Genomic DNA, 15,040 nt, shown 5'->3' with positions numbered 1-15,040 from the left:
TTCAACTCAGTTGATACATTACAGTACAGTCAACTAACATCATTCAGTAAAGGTAACTAGTCTAGCCTTAGCTTCTTGAGTGAAGAGTCTGCAGGCCAGAATGCTACAACAGGGTTAATGCTTCTTCCTGTCAGGTCCCTGCACGACTCAGTTCTTCCTACTGATGGCTTCAGAAGAAGGGTGAGGCTACTGGGCAAACCACAGAACCCCAGCCGGTCATTAAGTATTTTATTGAGCACTGTAGTTAGGACAGCATTATTGAATTTAGCACAAAAACTAAAATATAATAATAATATAATATAATCATCATCATCTTCATAATAATAATAATAATAAAAATAAAAAACCAAGCAAACCCAAACCAAACAAAACCCAAACCACCACAGGCCGGAAGCTTACAGTCAACTGCCAGCCACTTCTACCAAACCCTTGTGATCCACTGTACTAAAATAAAATTAAAAAAAAAAAAAGAAATATTCACCTGTCCTCTCTCCACTTGGCCCCGGACTTAGCAAAGACCAAAAAATACAAAAGTCTTCCACTGGTTACTTTTGCAGAAGAAAACCAAAAGAAAACCCAACATCAACCCCACCCCCCCCAAAAAAAAGGTCTTTGTGCTCCTTACTACCAGAAGCCAAACCTCCACGGGGCCACGGCGTGGCTACCACATGTAATAGCTTCTGGACGTGTCCACCTGGGTGGACTTGTTGTCCGTCGAGGGGTCTTTGTCCTTCTCGCTGTCCGCTTCCCAGAGGTTGATGAGCGGCGGGTAGAGCTCGTTCAGCGGGATGGAGGAAGTCTTCTGCATGTACTTCTTCAGGGAGTGGTGGTAGTTTTTCCTCTTAAACCTCCTGGCCACGTACACGGCCGTGGCACCCAGGCTAACCACGGCGAACAAGGAGCCCACGACGGCGGCCAGGGCCGTGCTGGCGTCGGGGTCGGAGATCTCCAAGGCGAAGGCTGCGTTTCTGGTGGTGACGTTGACGCACGACTTCTGGGTCTGCTGGTGGACGCTGGCCACGGTGAGGCACACCTCGTACTCGGTGGACGGCTGCAGGTGCGTCAGGTTGTACTCGTGCACGTCCACGGGGACCCTGGCGGTGTAGGTGATGTGCGGGTTGTCAATCCTCATGGTGGCCGACGACCACTTGAGGTTGGACGTCATGGCGCTGGGGTTCACTTGCCAGGACACCAGGATGGAGTGGGATTCCGCCTGCTTCACGTAGATCTTGAGCACCTGCGCGCCGTCCAGCAGCGTCCCATTGACCCGGACGGCGGCCACGCGCGTGTCGGCCCCTTGCGCGTTCTGCGCCACGCACGTGTACCTTCCCGAGTCCTCCACCTGGATGTTGGCGATTTCCAGCGTGCCCTCACCGCTCAGACGGTACTTGTCCGAGGGGCTCTCGGCCGTGATCTTGTCCCCGATCGGGGTGATCCAATAGATCTCGGGCTCCGGCTCGCCCAGGGCGCGACAATCCAGGAGCACCGCCGCGCCCACCTCGGCATTGAGGTGGCTGGGGAAGGCGTCGCGCGGGATGGTGGGGAGGCACTGCTCCCCGGAGTCCTGGCTCAGCACCTCCCTCACCTGCTGGCCGCGGTGCTCGGGCGGCAGGGCGCACGACATGGACAGGGGCTCCATGAAGCGGATGCTGGTTTGGTTGGAGCTGACCCAGCGGATGACGCAGTCGCAGCGCAGCGGGTTGCTGTGGATGCTGATCTCGCGCAGGTTGGGCAGCGACTCCACCGTCTTCTGGTAGACGGCGTTCAAGGCATTGTTGTTCAGCATCAGGCTCTCCAGCGCAGGGACGCTCCGGAAAGCCAGGCGGTGGATGTAGGACAGCTTGGGGTTGTTCGTGGCTTCCAGCTTGGTGAGTTCGGGCAAGTTATCCAGCGCGTACCGGTCCACCGACACCAGCTCGCCCATGTTGTTGATGCCCAGCTCCTTCAGCCGCAGCATGTTCCTGAAGTCCCCTTCTTGTATCTTGTGGATGGGGTTCTTGTTGAGGTCTAAGAACTTCAGATTCGGCACTTTCTCCAGGGCCAGCTGAGGGACCCTGACCAGCTTGTTGTCGTAAAACGACAGGCTCTCCAGGCTCTCCAGGCCCACCAGGGCGTTCCCGGGGACGTCAGTGAGATACATGCCGGCCAGCACCAGGCTTCTCAGGTTCGAGAGGGGTTTGAAGTTCATATCCAGGATCCCGACCACAGGGTTCTCCCCAATCATGAGGATTTCCAGGTTGGGCGTGGAATCGAACCAGCGACTATCAATCACTTTCAATTTATTGGAATTCAGGTGGAGCCGCAGCAGGTTTTTTAAGCCGGCAAAGGCGTTGGCGGAAATGCTGCTGATCTGGTTGTGATTGATGTAGAGTTCCTGGAGGTTGCTGAGGTCTTGCAGACAGTGATCCGTCATCTCCGTGATCTGGTTTTCCTCCAGATGCAGGGTGGTGAGCTGGCTCAGGTTGGCCAGCCCTACCTCCTTGATGGTGGTGAAGTTGTTCTGGGAGAAGTCTAACTCGGTCAGGTTGAAGAGCTGCTGGAGCTCGTCCACGGTCCTGGCGATGTTATTGCTCTGCAGGAGAAGCACTTGGGTGTCGCTGGACAGGTTGTTGGGGATCCTGGTGAGGCGGAGGTCATTGCAATCAACAGTGGTGGCTTCCCTGTAGGTGGACTGAGGGGTAAACCAGGGGCGGATCTCACACACGCAGAGCTGTGGGCACTCACTGGTCAGCACGGAAGACTCTGTGAGCGATGTCATCACCAAGCCCAGCAACATTTGGCAAACTGTGACCACCGTCCCCACTGTAGCCATGCTGACTCTGCGGACACACACTCCTGGGCAGACTTGAGTTCTCTCAGAATGCCCGCGACTAAGGGGTGGTGTGGAGAACCGCAAACGGAAAATGAGGCATTCAAGCAAGTCTTGGTTGGAAATGTAAAAAATAAAAAAAATTAAAAAAATAAAGAAAAGACTCCAGTGTCTGAAAAGATGATTTTTCTGGACTTTTCCAAAGGCAAGGCAAGTTGAAGTTGTTGTTGTTGTTGTTTTACTAACTGTGTCTCTTAATTCCAAGCATGTACAGAGCTTTTCCTGTGACGTATTTCCGCCAAATCAACATCTGGAGGTGTGTCTGCAAATTAGATGAGTAAAGATGTTATGTACATTCCATATAATGTCTTCCTGAAAGGGCATAGTCACTTGCAAATCTAATAAAAGACGTATTCAAAATAAGGAAACAAGCTTTTAAATCCCAGGACACACTTATATATCTCCATATCTGTATGGGTAAAGTCCCTGTGGGCTACACTAAAACTAGCTAAAGTTCCTTTAACGGTGGCCTTTAGAAACTGCACGTACCAGTAATCATACACACATACATACACGCACCCTCACACCATATCCACTAATGCCTTCTCTTCTAGGAGCACCCAAAAAATTACAGGTGTCATTCTTTTAAAAACAAAATGACTTTGGAAACCACACACACACACTTCACAAATTCACATACAGACAAATACACATTTTTGGTATTACAAAGTTTTGAAGTCAGGGCCAAACATTTTCCTTCCTCTTTTTCTTTTAGGGTGTGTTTCAGCGAGGGCCTTACTTCTGTTGAGGGCAAGCCTCAGAGAAGGATTCTCCTACCTCTGGCCCTATTTGTAGCTGAAATTATGGAAGCATGCCATCATACTAGGCTTATTTGTGGAGATGTAGAATCTCACTGGTTTTGAGCCACAGCTGATCTTTAATATATTAAGTAACTCTATTCTACCATCCCATTAAAGACACAAATATATTCAATACATGTAAATATTAAAAAATATCTAATTCTAAGTATATAACTCTCCAATCTGTATATGTCTATATCTAGTTGTCTTTATCATATACATGGCTTCAATAATCTTATCTAGTATTCATCTTGCTTTCCCAAGACTAGTTACTTGCTAATTATTAAAAGTAAAGTTACTGTTACTTTGTATTTTTCCTGGTAAAATACACTTCAATTTTGAGTATTGATGGGAAGAGTGTTTTCTAGAAAGACTCATTAAAATAGTGCAAATAATATGTGAGAGTCCATTGCCCAGTGTATAACAAGCTCTCACTTCCTGTCATCCTTTATAAAACATGGTTATCGCCAGGTGTGGTGGCTCATTCCGGTAATCCTAGCTACTCAGGAGACTGAGATCTGAGGATCGTAGTTCAAAGCCAGCCTGGACACTAAAGTTTGTGAGACTCATCTTCAATTAACCACCAGAAAACCAGAAGTGGTATTGTGGCTCAAGGGATAGGGTGGTATCCTTTAGCTGAAGAGCTCAGGGACAGCACCCAGGCCCAGATTTCAAGTCCCACAACCAAAACAACAAAAACAAAAACATGGTTATCCTTGTGATTGACCAAAAATATAGTAATACAAACAGCCAGTAGTAAAAGATATAGTTAAGTTGCATTCTAGTCTAAAGAAAGGTCAGACAGCTTTTTGGTTGTTTTATGAAATATGCAAATCATGTTACTGGTCTAAGGATAAAATCATCTACTCTAGACTGATAAGTCTGAAAAGTCTGCAAGACGCTCAAAGCCTGCTGGTCAGTGGGGAAGAAGCAAATTTGCCATTATCCTGACTTGCCTTCACTCCAAATCTGGTTACTCTGCCATTTGTTATGTTTTTGCAAAACTTTTCAATAGTATAAAACTACCTGACTGACATATCAGTAAATTCTATGAAATAGAAATGTACCTTGGAGGATAACATTTTCCAAATATCATTAACTCCACAAATTTATTTGGTTTGGCCCAATCCTAAAACAAGTGCAAGGGCCATCATAAAAACATTAAGAAATTTTCTGCCACCTGCTATTCCTCAATCTTAATTCAAAATAGAAAGCCAAATAAATAAATCTACCTTACATAACTCTGAAATGGAATCACAACTTTTATGTTTTTGCTCAATTTAAAGAATTATATCAAAAAGTAAAATATGTATTTTAAAATTGTATGACAGAGGCTCCCTAAATAGTTTATTACTAATGAAAAAAATAGCTTTTGTAGGCTATAGTTTGAATAGTACCATGAGTCTTATTTCACTTTGGTTAAAATTACATAATTGAAAATAATTGTAATGAAACATTCAAATTTGTTGTGTGTATGTGTATGAGAGAGAGAAAAAATATATAGAGAGAATAGAATAGAATGTCAGGTATTGTATTAAATATGCCAGGAAAATATTTTCTTCTCCTAAACTTGAATTTTGATTCCTTTGGAAACAAAGAAAGAAAAGTCTCATAACAGAAAAGGATGTAGTAAAGACTATGAAGCAATACAGAGAATGCAAAAATAAAACCTTTTGCGTATTGATCTGTGTTAAAAATAATCTTTGATAAGTATACAAAACTATCATGAATAATCAGGAGAATCTCATCAACAAATAGTGTTGAAAAAACTAAATATCTACATGCAAAAGAATGAAGCTGGAGTCTTCTATCATGTACAAAAATTAATGCAAAATGCATTAATATTTAAAGATATAAAAATTTCTAGAAGAAAACAGGAAAAGCTTTAGGACATAGGATTTGTTGATGATTTCTTGCATATGTATTAAAAGACCTGGTAACAAAAGCAAGTAAATAGGATGATTTCAAACGTAAAACTTTGTGTGCATGAAGGGAATTGGTCAGCAAGAATCCAAAAGACAAGGAGACAGATTTTTTGAAGTCATATATCTACGACAAAGTGTGAATAGCCAGAATAAATTAGGAACTCCAAAGGCAATGATATAAACCAATTAAAAATGAACACGGATTTAAATATACAATTATCTAAAGAAAACCTAGAAATAGCCAATAAGCACATGAAAAATTTCAACATTACTAATTATAAGAAAAATACAAATAAAAGCCACAGTGAGTTATCAATTCATGCCCAATATAACAACCATCATCAAGAGGCACAGAAATAACAAGTATTGGCAAGGATGGAATATATTAGAACCTTTCATGCATCCTCAGGAATGGAGCACTGTGCAGTCATTATGGAATACAGAATGGAGAGGTTCTCAAAATATTAAAAAACATGATCACCCGTGGAGCATAAGTACATATCTGAACTAAGTCAAGGCAAGATCTCAATCCATGTTCACAGCAACAGTCTGCAGAATAGCCAAGTGGTAGGAGCTGCCTAGCTGTCCCCTGCCAAATGAGTGGATAAAGGAAATGTGGACTTCGTAGTCAGCCTTCTGCATCTGTAGGCTTCACTGTGGCGATGCAACTTGTCTTAGTTTGACAATACTCAGAAGTGAAATGAGGGGTTGGGTTGGGAGAGATGGGGTGACATCTAACAAGATGCAGTGTACTTATAAACGGATTTATTCGATGGTAACCCCTTTGCATGGCTACTGAAGTAACTGAAAAAACTGTTCAGAAATAAAATTTTGTCTGGACATGTATGGCTATTTTTTGTTATGACTCCCTTAACACTGTAGTATAACAGTGGTTTCTATAGAATTTACACTGGAGTTTAGTTGTCATGAGTGATCTAGACATGACTTGAAGTACTCTGTAGAGGAAGGCACACACGGATCATAGGTAAATACTACATCGTTTTACACACAGACTTGCACATCATGGATTTTTGGTGTCTGAGGAGTAATGCTCACATCTGACCCTCTGGATACTGAAGGGTGGATGTACCCCAGGGGAGTCCTGTGGGGGCATTGACAAAGGAAAGCTGGTCTTATGGAACAACACAGATGAATCTAGAGGACATTGGGCTTGGGGTGTAACACGTGGTACAATGCTTGCTTGACATAGGTGAGAGGCTCTGGATTCAATCCCTCAGCACCCAATAATCAAACAAACAGAGACCAAATGAACCTTACGAACTTCTGATCTAGAAATGAAGCTTCTCTCACCGTCAACCTATTCACCATTGGTGGACGGAAGTTTTGATTCCCCAACCAAACATAACAATCTCAAGATATAGCCTTGATGTGCATACTCTGTCTAGTGTATAAATAACATGATAACGTTGAAATAAATAACATTGAAAAACAATTCTCTTTTTGCTCTCTAGATTCAAGTAGTAGCAAAGCAGTTCACAAATTCGCTTATTTTCTTTTGTGAATGGCTTTATTAATGGATGAGTGGTAATCTTCCTTTCTGGCTCTAGAGGGTTAAAAAAAATTGTCTCCATATTTTCTCCTTGAACCCATGCCTATGGGGCTAATATGGAGCCAGACTTCTCTCGGTGGAGTCAGCCAGACTGATCAAAAGATCTCCCTGTGTAGAAGGGCCACCAGACTACAGACCAGGTGTCTGTTAACACATCCAGGAGCTTCAAGCTTGGGATACAGAGGCTTAGCTTAATCCATGTGGCTTCCTGACAGACAGACCATGTTTCAGATTCAGCTCTGTGACCTTGGACTAACTACTGAATTTTTCTCTGTCTCCCCGTTTCCTTATTTAGAAAATGGAGATCATAAAACCTACTTTGCAAGCATGGGGAGAGAATGAGAATGCATTATTAAATGTAAAGCTTTTGGCAGGGGGCCTGACACCTATCAAGTGCCCAATAAATGTTAGCTCTTATTATTTACAAGTTTGATGTCTCCAATACTGAAGCTGAATCTTTTCCCACTAGCACTGAGGATGAAAGAATGTAGCTGAAATCAGTACAGTGCCTTTGTAGTATGATCAGCTACAAGTTCTGAGGCTCTACGTTGAGTTCTGCTGTAGGTGGAGCCAAAAGAATGAGACCACAGCAATTTCTTTATGACAGCAATACTTTATTTCCCTTGGGAAGGAAAGAGGACCTTGCAAATGCATCCTGCCTGCTGAATCTGCACAGACTACTCTAAAAAAGACATTACTTTCTCCAACTTTTATCTGGCGCCTGACCCTTTCTGACTCTTGGATTTCATTGTCCAAAATTACATTTCTGCCTCACACACCTCAAAGACTAACACCCTGTTGTGCGTGTGTTAAGTGATCACAGATAGAGAGCCTGGGTGGCAAGATGAGCTGAAGAGTCTGCATTGTGCATTAGGAAATAATAAAGTTTATCCATTTGCAAGGACATAATGGAACTCCCCAAGATTCTCTTGCATGAGGAACTGTTCCTCAGAGCCCACGTTATTCACTGGAAAATGGTGCAGTTGTGTGGTGAGTGAGCTCAGCCACAGAACAAGGCTGTTCTCCAGGGAAAGGATTTTTCATTTCGGCTTCACTACACACTTTCTGGGTGACTTTGAATAAGTCATCTTTCTTTCCATCTTCTTTTATTTATCTCATAATAAATATGTTGAGAGGGAAAGAAGCTATGACTTCCCAGGCCAAAAAGAACTTCAGAAAGTTATCCTTGAAGTTCAGTTCTTTCATTTATCTATCCTGCCAGAGTTATGGAAAAACCAACCTTTCAGCCATTTTCAGAGAAGCAATGGTTACTTTCTACCCCTCTCCTTCCTCTTTTTTTTTTTTGGTTTGATTTTTGTGATTCATCACCATAGAGGGATGGAGTTTGATTATAGAATCTTGAAGTCAGTGCCTTCTAAGGACAATTAGGTTAAGGCAGTGGAGTCTAACACAGCAGGAAACAGTGGTCACATAAAAGGCCTCTAAATGTTAGCTACATGAGCCAGACAAACCCATCTGCTTCCCTATGGCCTTTATAATCTGTGGCCAGTTGGCAACCTCTAAATTACATAACTATAATAATATGAAACCTACCATGCTAAAGGAGAAAATTTGATAAGTAGATAAGTTATGAATTTTAAAATATTGGTGAATAGAACACATGTGAAAACCTATAAACTTGGTTTACTAAGGTGTGACTCTGCTCTTCAAACTTCATTATGCTTACCAATATCCATCTAATTCTCCTCTTTTGGAAGACCTACTTTTAAAAGACTGAACCTTAGAGATTTTCTAGGGGATCCAGGCTGACCCAGTTAATCAGCAGACAAATGAATCCCAAGTGCCTTGATCCCTAGTTCAGTATTTCCAAATCCCATTTTACATTTCTATGGTGGTTTCTGCGTTTCCCAAAGGGGGAAAATGATCATTCTCTCCCTCGTTTTCATTTCTCCCCATTATATCCATTATTGTTATTATTAGTTCATAGAAACTCCAAAATTCTCTGGTGCATTTGGGTGGCATAAATGGACCAGTGTGTAAAAGGGATGGACACAAGAGACCTTTTGATTCCCTCCTCATTCTCTTTCCTCTTTTAGGCCAGGGCAAATCCATCACCCTGCAGGTGCAGCCTCAGCCAACATCTCTGGGAAAAGCCCAAAGATGCAGCTGGTCTTCAAGCTGAGAATAAAAGCTGGGGTCACAATTCATTCAACTTCTAAGAGGAGGTGGGCATGGTGATCACATTAGCCCTTTCAGGAGGGTTGGCCAGGCATGGTAAACAGGGCAGAGCTGGACTGGATACACCGAAGAATGACCACAGAAAATTTTAAAAAAGAAAGCAAGAAAGAAAAATGAAAAGCCAAAAGTCTAGTGCCAGCTGGCATAAATCCAAGCCAAGTAGGTGGCCTGGCACAGTCAGGAAGGCTGTTTATGGAAGAGCCATGGAGAATAACATCAACCTTGGACTCTGACTGGGCTCCAGCTGATCAAAGGCAAACAGGCTAGCCTCTCTGTGAAATATGCAGAAGCACGGAGCTAGAGAAGGCGTTAGGCACTGCCCAGCACATCTTACACCCCATAGCAGTTGGTGGTCACGTATATAAAAGGCCAACCTCCACTCAAGTCTCAGTCTCCAGCCACACTCAAACTTTATGGAATCCCATATGGTTTCACTCACCTGTTGTCACTTAGAAGGATGACAACCCCGTGAAAGACACTGACTTTTATTATTCATTAAGCAACCGACATAGGTAAACATTCAATTTAGGAATAGTGCCGTGGTTTGCTTTTTTATTTTTTTAAATTATGCTTTAAGTGATTGCACAAAGGAGTTTCCATTTAACCAAGAAGTTTTTGAATACAATGCATCTTGATCAATGTCACCCCTTCCAACATTCTCACTCATCCCTCCCCTTACTCCCCTTCTCACACTCTTCTTAGGTTCATCGGGCACACATTAGATTCTTCACTGTATTCTCTTCCTCTTCTCCTTTTCATTTATCTACCCCTATCACCTTGACCCACTCTTCCCCTTCTGAGTACCTGCTGCCTGGTATTTATTTTGTTGAACTTTGACTTTGTCTTTCTAAGAAATGTCACTATTTGTGTTCCACTGTGAATCTACTATACTTTAATTCGTACATTTCTACATACTTGCATACCTTCCAATATATTTACTTCTACCTTTATAAATCAAATCTGGCTTCCATGTGTAAAGAAAACATGAATCTTTTGTCTCTCTGGGCCCAACTTGCTTCATTTAATGTAATTCTTTTCTGATCTTTCCATTTCTTTACAATTGGCACAATATAATTCTTTCCAATGGATGAATAAAGTTCTGTTGTATATATGAGTGGCATCTGGCTTGACCTCCCTTTTGATCTTTGCTTAGGTAAATCAGGGGTAGGGAAGACAGCTCAACCAAGCATGCTGATGGCTAGTTCATTGCCAAACTCAATCAAGTCTGGTAAACAATGTTCATCGATTTTTTTTTATTTTAATGGCAGTGCACTGATCACGACATGGATCTGTTCAATACATGTACAGCCCAACCTAAACTTGAAAGATGCATAAATTAGACTTTTAATTTGGACAGACTGCGTTGCAAACCATACAAGGACATTATTTCAAAAGAAGGAAGCATGTAGAAGATGGGAACAGTGAGTAGGAGTTGGAAGTAGGCATACAAGATGGGAAAGGCCTCATGAATAATACAATATAACAGAGCCAACTTCACTAATAAACTGAAATAAAATACTTACTGTGGTCTAGCCGTGGTACTGAGTGACTTATATTTTCTAAAGCATCTGTTATGGTTTGGATGTTATTTGTTCTCCTAAAGGATAATGCATTCAAATTAGTCCCAGGTGGTGAAACTGGGCCACGATATGGAAATATTAAGAGGTGGAGCTTAATGAGAAGTTCTTAGACTTAAGGGAAGCCAGAGCCTGACTCTTGACCCCTCTGCATCCTGCTTTGCCAGGTGATCACTTCCTCCTCCCTGAACTTCCACAGTGGCTCTCTCTACTAAAGGTAGTGTAGCCACCCATTGAACTTTCAGCCTCCCAAACTATGAACTGAACAAACTTCTTTGCTTTGGAAAAAGGTTTTGTTACAGTAACAAAAATACAGCCTAATGTTTTATGATCATCCCTATTTTTCAGAGATCAAGTCAGTAAAGGAATCAGTAACACAGGCCTATGTCCCAATGCCCTCTAGCTCTGAATCCTTTCTGATTCTCAATTATTTGACAAGCAGTGTGGTGCAGAGATTGGAATACACAGCCAAGAGTTAGGTGACCTGAGTCCTTAACCTCTCCTTTTGAATCCAACTCAGAGCCTGCTCCTCATCTTTTCTGTTTGTAAAGGATGAATTGAGGCTGACGCTTGGTAATGTGGAATGATCTCTCTGCATCTCGGCTTCCTCGCTAGTAGGACACAGTAATATGTATGTTGTAAGAATTAAATGAAAGAATCTATTTTGAGAAGAATCTGATACAAAGTAGAACTCAATATGCACAAATTTCCATTGGAGAGCCCATCTTAGATAATTAGACTCAGGTGCTACACACCTAAGTCAGTATCTACTCTTCCAAGAAGAACATGTGCCTCTCTTCTTTTCCAACCTAACACTTACATGATCTCTTATATTTTTCCTCTCAATATCCTGGAAATAGGTTACACCAAGTTTAGACATATATAAATAGAGACTCATAAAATACTCTGGGCACAGCTTTCAGCTAGTAGAGTGGTGGAAGGTCTGTGTGGATCTAGGTGCTTCAAGCCAAGAGCACACGTCTCTTTCTGTCCTAGCCTGTCTAGGCAGAGTCCTTGCTCATATTTAATCTGCTGTATATATGAGTATAAGTTTCGTGGGATGAGGAAGGCAGCCTCTGTTATGTTCACAATGGGTCTGCTAGCGGGTCCTCAATTAATAAATAAATCAAACAACTAACAACTAACATGTGACTGTAAATGACGTGTCCAAAGGGAGGAAGGAATGATGAGGTATGTGGGCCCTTGTTGGAAGGAAACATCAGAAATACCAGCCTGTGACTCCCCAGCCCATCAGTACCACCCAGTAAGACCCTGCAATGATAAAACAATCCATATCTGCACTGCCCAGTGCAGAAACTCTTGAGAAGTTATTTCATGTGACTAGTGAGAAGGAGGAATTGAACTTCTTTTGTTAATTGTGGGGCTTGAACTGACAGCCTGGGTGCTATCCCAGATCTCAGCATTCTGAGTAGCTAGGATTACAGGAGGGAGCTACTGGTGCACTCGGTTGGATTTTTTTTATACTGTAGTTTATTTCAATTAATTCCCATTAAATTTATATAGGCAGATACGATCAGAAACTACCTTAGTTGGTGTCATGGCTGTTGACATCCAACCCAACTTTTCACTAACCCGAGTTTTAATTTTTAAGACTATAGATTCTCATGTCTCAAGATTTTAATGGAAGTAGGTAGGTGTGGGATGTGGGATAGGGGGTAGGAATATATGTGTATATATATTTATACTCATATACTATACATATACATATATATATATATATATATATATATATACATCTCCTTTGTTAAATACCTTCATCTTGGTTTGCCTGTGCTCTTCCCCCACTCTCAGGCTGAGAATGTCTTACAAACACATGGTAGCAAAGTTATCACTAGGCCTGGCTCTTCGCTAACTCTCTTTCCATTCTCCACGCACTCAGTGGTGACCCAGAACTCCACACTATATGCCATGACTGAGCTCCAGGGGTATGCTTCCTTCATCTTAGTAGACACTACACTCTGCAAGTGTCCAAGAAATGTTAGCTCAAACACTCTAACTGTACCAGACAAAAAAGAGGCCATTTGAAATAAGTGTAGGAACACTGGGAGAAAAAAAAACCAAAGGGAAGAAAACCAGATGCTCTCTTAAGAGGTTGATAATTTGAATCAGAAGGCAATACATAATAATTATTTTGTCTATACTTTCAGGACAAGGATAATAAACATTTTCATAGAAATAGCACTCCTGTTCTTCAGTGTCAGCCTCCTTTGCTCTCTGATGTTCATAGGTACAGGTCCGAGACCTTGCAAGTGTATATTTGAAAGTACTAATTAGTGAAGAATGCTTTGCATAGAACATAACTGAAACAAGACAGTTGTAATCGCCTACTAAATGCTGTGATTTATCATATTGTCCCGTTGAAATTTTTCAGAAAACAAGCGTGTTTGATGGCAAGTCTGCATGTATGGAGCAGGAACCCCACTGAGAGATGGTTTTTGAATGAACAAATAAACCCATTTAGACAGTCCCATATGTATTTGTTTTCTAGATCAGGCATTTTATTCGTTGCCTTCCATCAAAGTCATTTGTCATTTCTGAATACTATCATTGATCCAGGTAATTGCAGGAGACACCCAAATAAAAGTCCTTCTGAAGACTTTTAGAATATAGACAGAATGTTTCCTGTTATCGTGGTTTTAAGGGATGAGAAAACGATCCCCATTTCCCAACAGGAGGAATGGGGCTGTGGATAACATGGCATCTGAGGAAGGGGACTCTTTAGAACATGACAATGAATTTTGTACACATTTCACAAACAAAGCAAAAACCCAGCTGTGGGTATGTATGACCTCCTGACTTGCCTGGCTCCCTGTCAGTATCCTCTCTGGCCAAGGTCATGGGAAGGATGCAATGACTTAGTGATTATAAACTGCTGAGGACACGAGCCACTAGCCTCACAATCTGCCACAAATGGTGGCCTCACAACACCTGTACTGAACTCCCAATCTCCAGGGCCTATGGTGACTATTATTTTTGGAAATGGGATGGTTGCAGAAACAGCAGTTAAGATATAATCAGAAAACCCAAATTACTGGGATAGATAGATAGATAGATAGATAGATAGATAGATAGATAGATAGATAGATAGGTAAAAGAAGAGGGAAGATGAGGTGACATTAGGCACACACACAGAACAAACAACACAACACATCACCCCCAATGCAGCGATTTAGGCATCTACAATCCAAGAAACTCTAGTTTTCTCCCAAATGCCTGGAAACTAGGAACAGGCCAGGAAGCATGAGCATGATAACACCTTGGACTTCTGATCTGGTCTCCGGAACAGTGAAACAGAATGATTCTTATGTCACTCAGTTAGAGGTCCTTGGTTATAGTAGCCTTAGGAAACACAGAAATGCATATGGTTTTAATAGATAATTGTTTTATATGAATGCATATTTTATTGACTTTGAAGCACTGACTATTATTAATATACAGCTAACTGGGAATGAAGTTGTTTTCTACTATTGTGCAGAGATGGAAAGATGATTCCTTTGTTCCTTTTAAAAGCTTTTGTAACTTGATTCTTTGAGGGCTTAGCAGGTCAGGCTCATAATTATTCTTGAAATCTCTCAATTCTATATCCCAAGTAATTTGCTCTGTTTTTTAGTCACTCACCAGATATGATTTGAAGAATCCTTGAATCTTTGGTCTTTCAAATCCTTTTTAAACCTGAGATTCCACCATGGTTGATAAGGGAGAATAAGAAAAAAGAAAAACTATTCTTACTTTCCTCTAATTTAAATCACTTGTAGAACAAAAAAGAAGTTTTGTTTTGACATTTTTCTTTAAAAGAAATGGACTGTTTGCATACCTGGAATCATAAAGTAGCAATTTAACATTACTGAATTTTGAAATGGACAGGAAGTTAAATAGAACAAAATATCAGCCAACAACTAGACTATGTTGGGTTTTTTTTGCCAGTTGTGGGGCTTGAACTCAGGGCCTGAGCACTGTCCTTGGACTTTTTTTTCTCAAGGCTAGAGCTCTACCCTTGAGCCATATTACCACTTCCACCTTTTTACTATGTATGTGGTGCCAAGGAATTGAACCCTGGTCTTCATGCATGCTAGGCAAGA

The 15,040-nt window shown here is 41.7% G+C and overlaps 1 protein-coding gene across 1 annotated transcript in view; it reads right to left on the bottom strand.

The window, feature by feature from the left end:
• Positions 1-211: 211 nt before the first annotated feature.
• Positions 212-15,040, bottom strand: part of Lrrn1 (leucine rich repeat neuronal 1) — a 32,205-nt gene continuing 17,376 nt past the window's right edge. Inside the window, exon 2 of the mRNA XM_090323876.1 lies at positions 212-3,131. Within this exon, the coding sequence (XP_090180002.1) occupies positions 662-2,812 (2,151 nt within the window). The 5' untranslated portion in view covers positions 2,813-3,131 and the 3' untranslated portion in view covers positions 212-661. The remainder of the gene's footprint in view (positions 3,132-15,040) is intronic.

Source organism: Megascapheus bottae, chromosome 33 (assembly GCF_031878675.1).
Source record: "Megascapheus bottae isolate mThoBot1 chromosome 33, mThoBot2.hap1, whole genome shotgun sequence".
Taxonomy (NCBI): domain Eukaryota; kingdom Metazoa; phylum Chordata; class Mammalia; order Rodentia; family Geomyidae; genus Megascapheus; species Megascapheus bottae.
The sequence above is the reverse complement of the archived record's forward strand: the minus strand, read 5'-3'. Positions and strand labels throughout refer to the sequence as shown.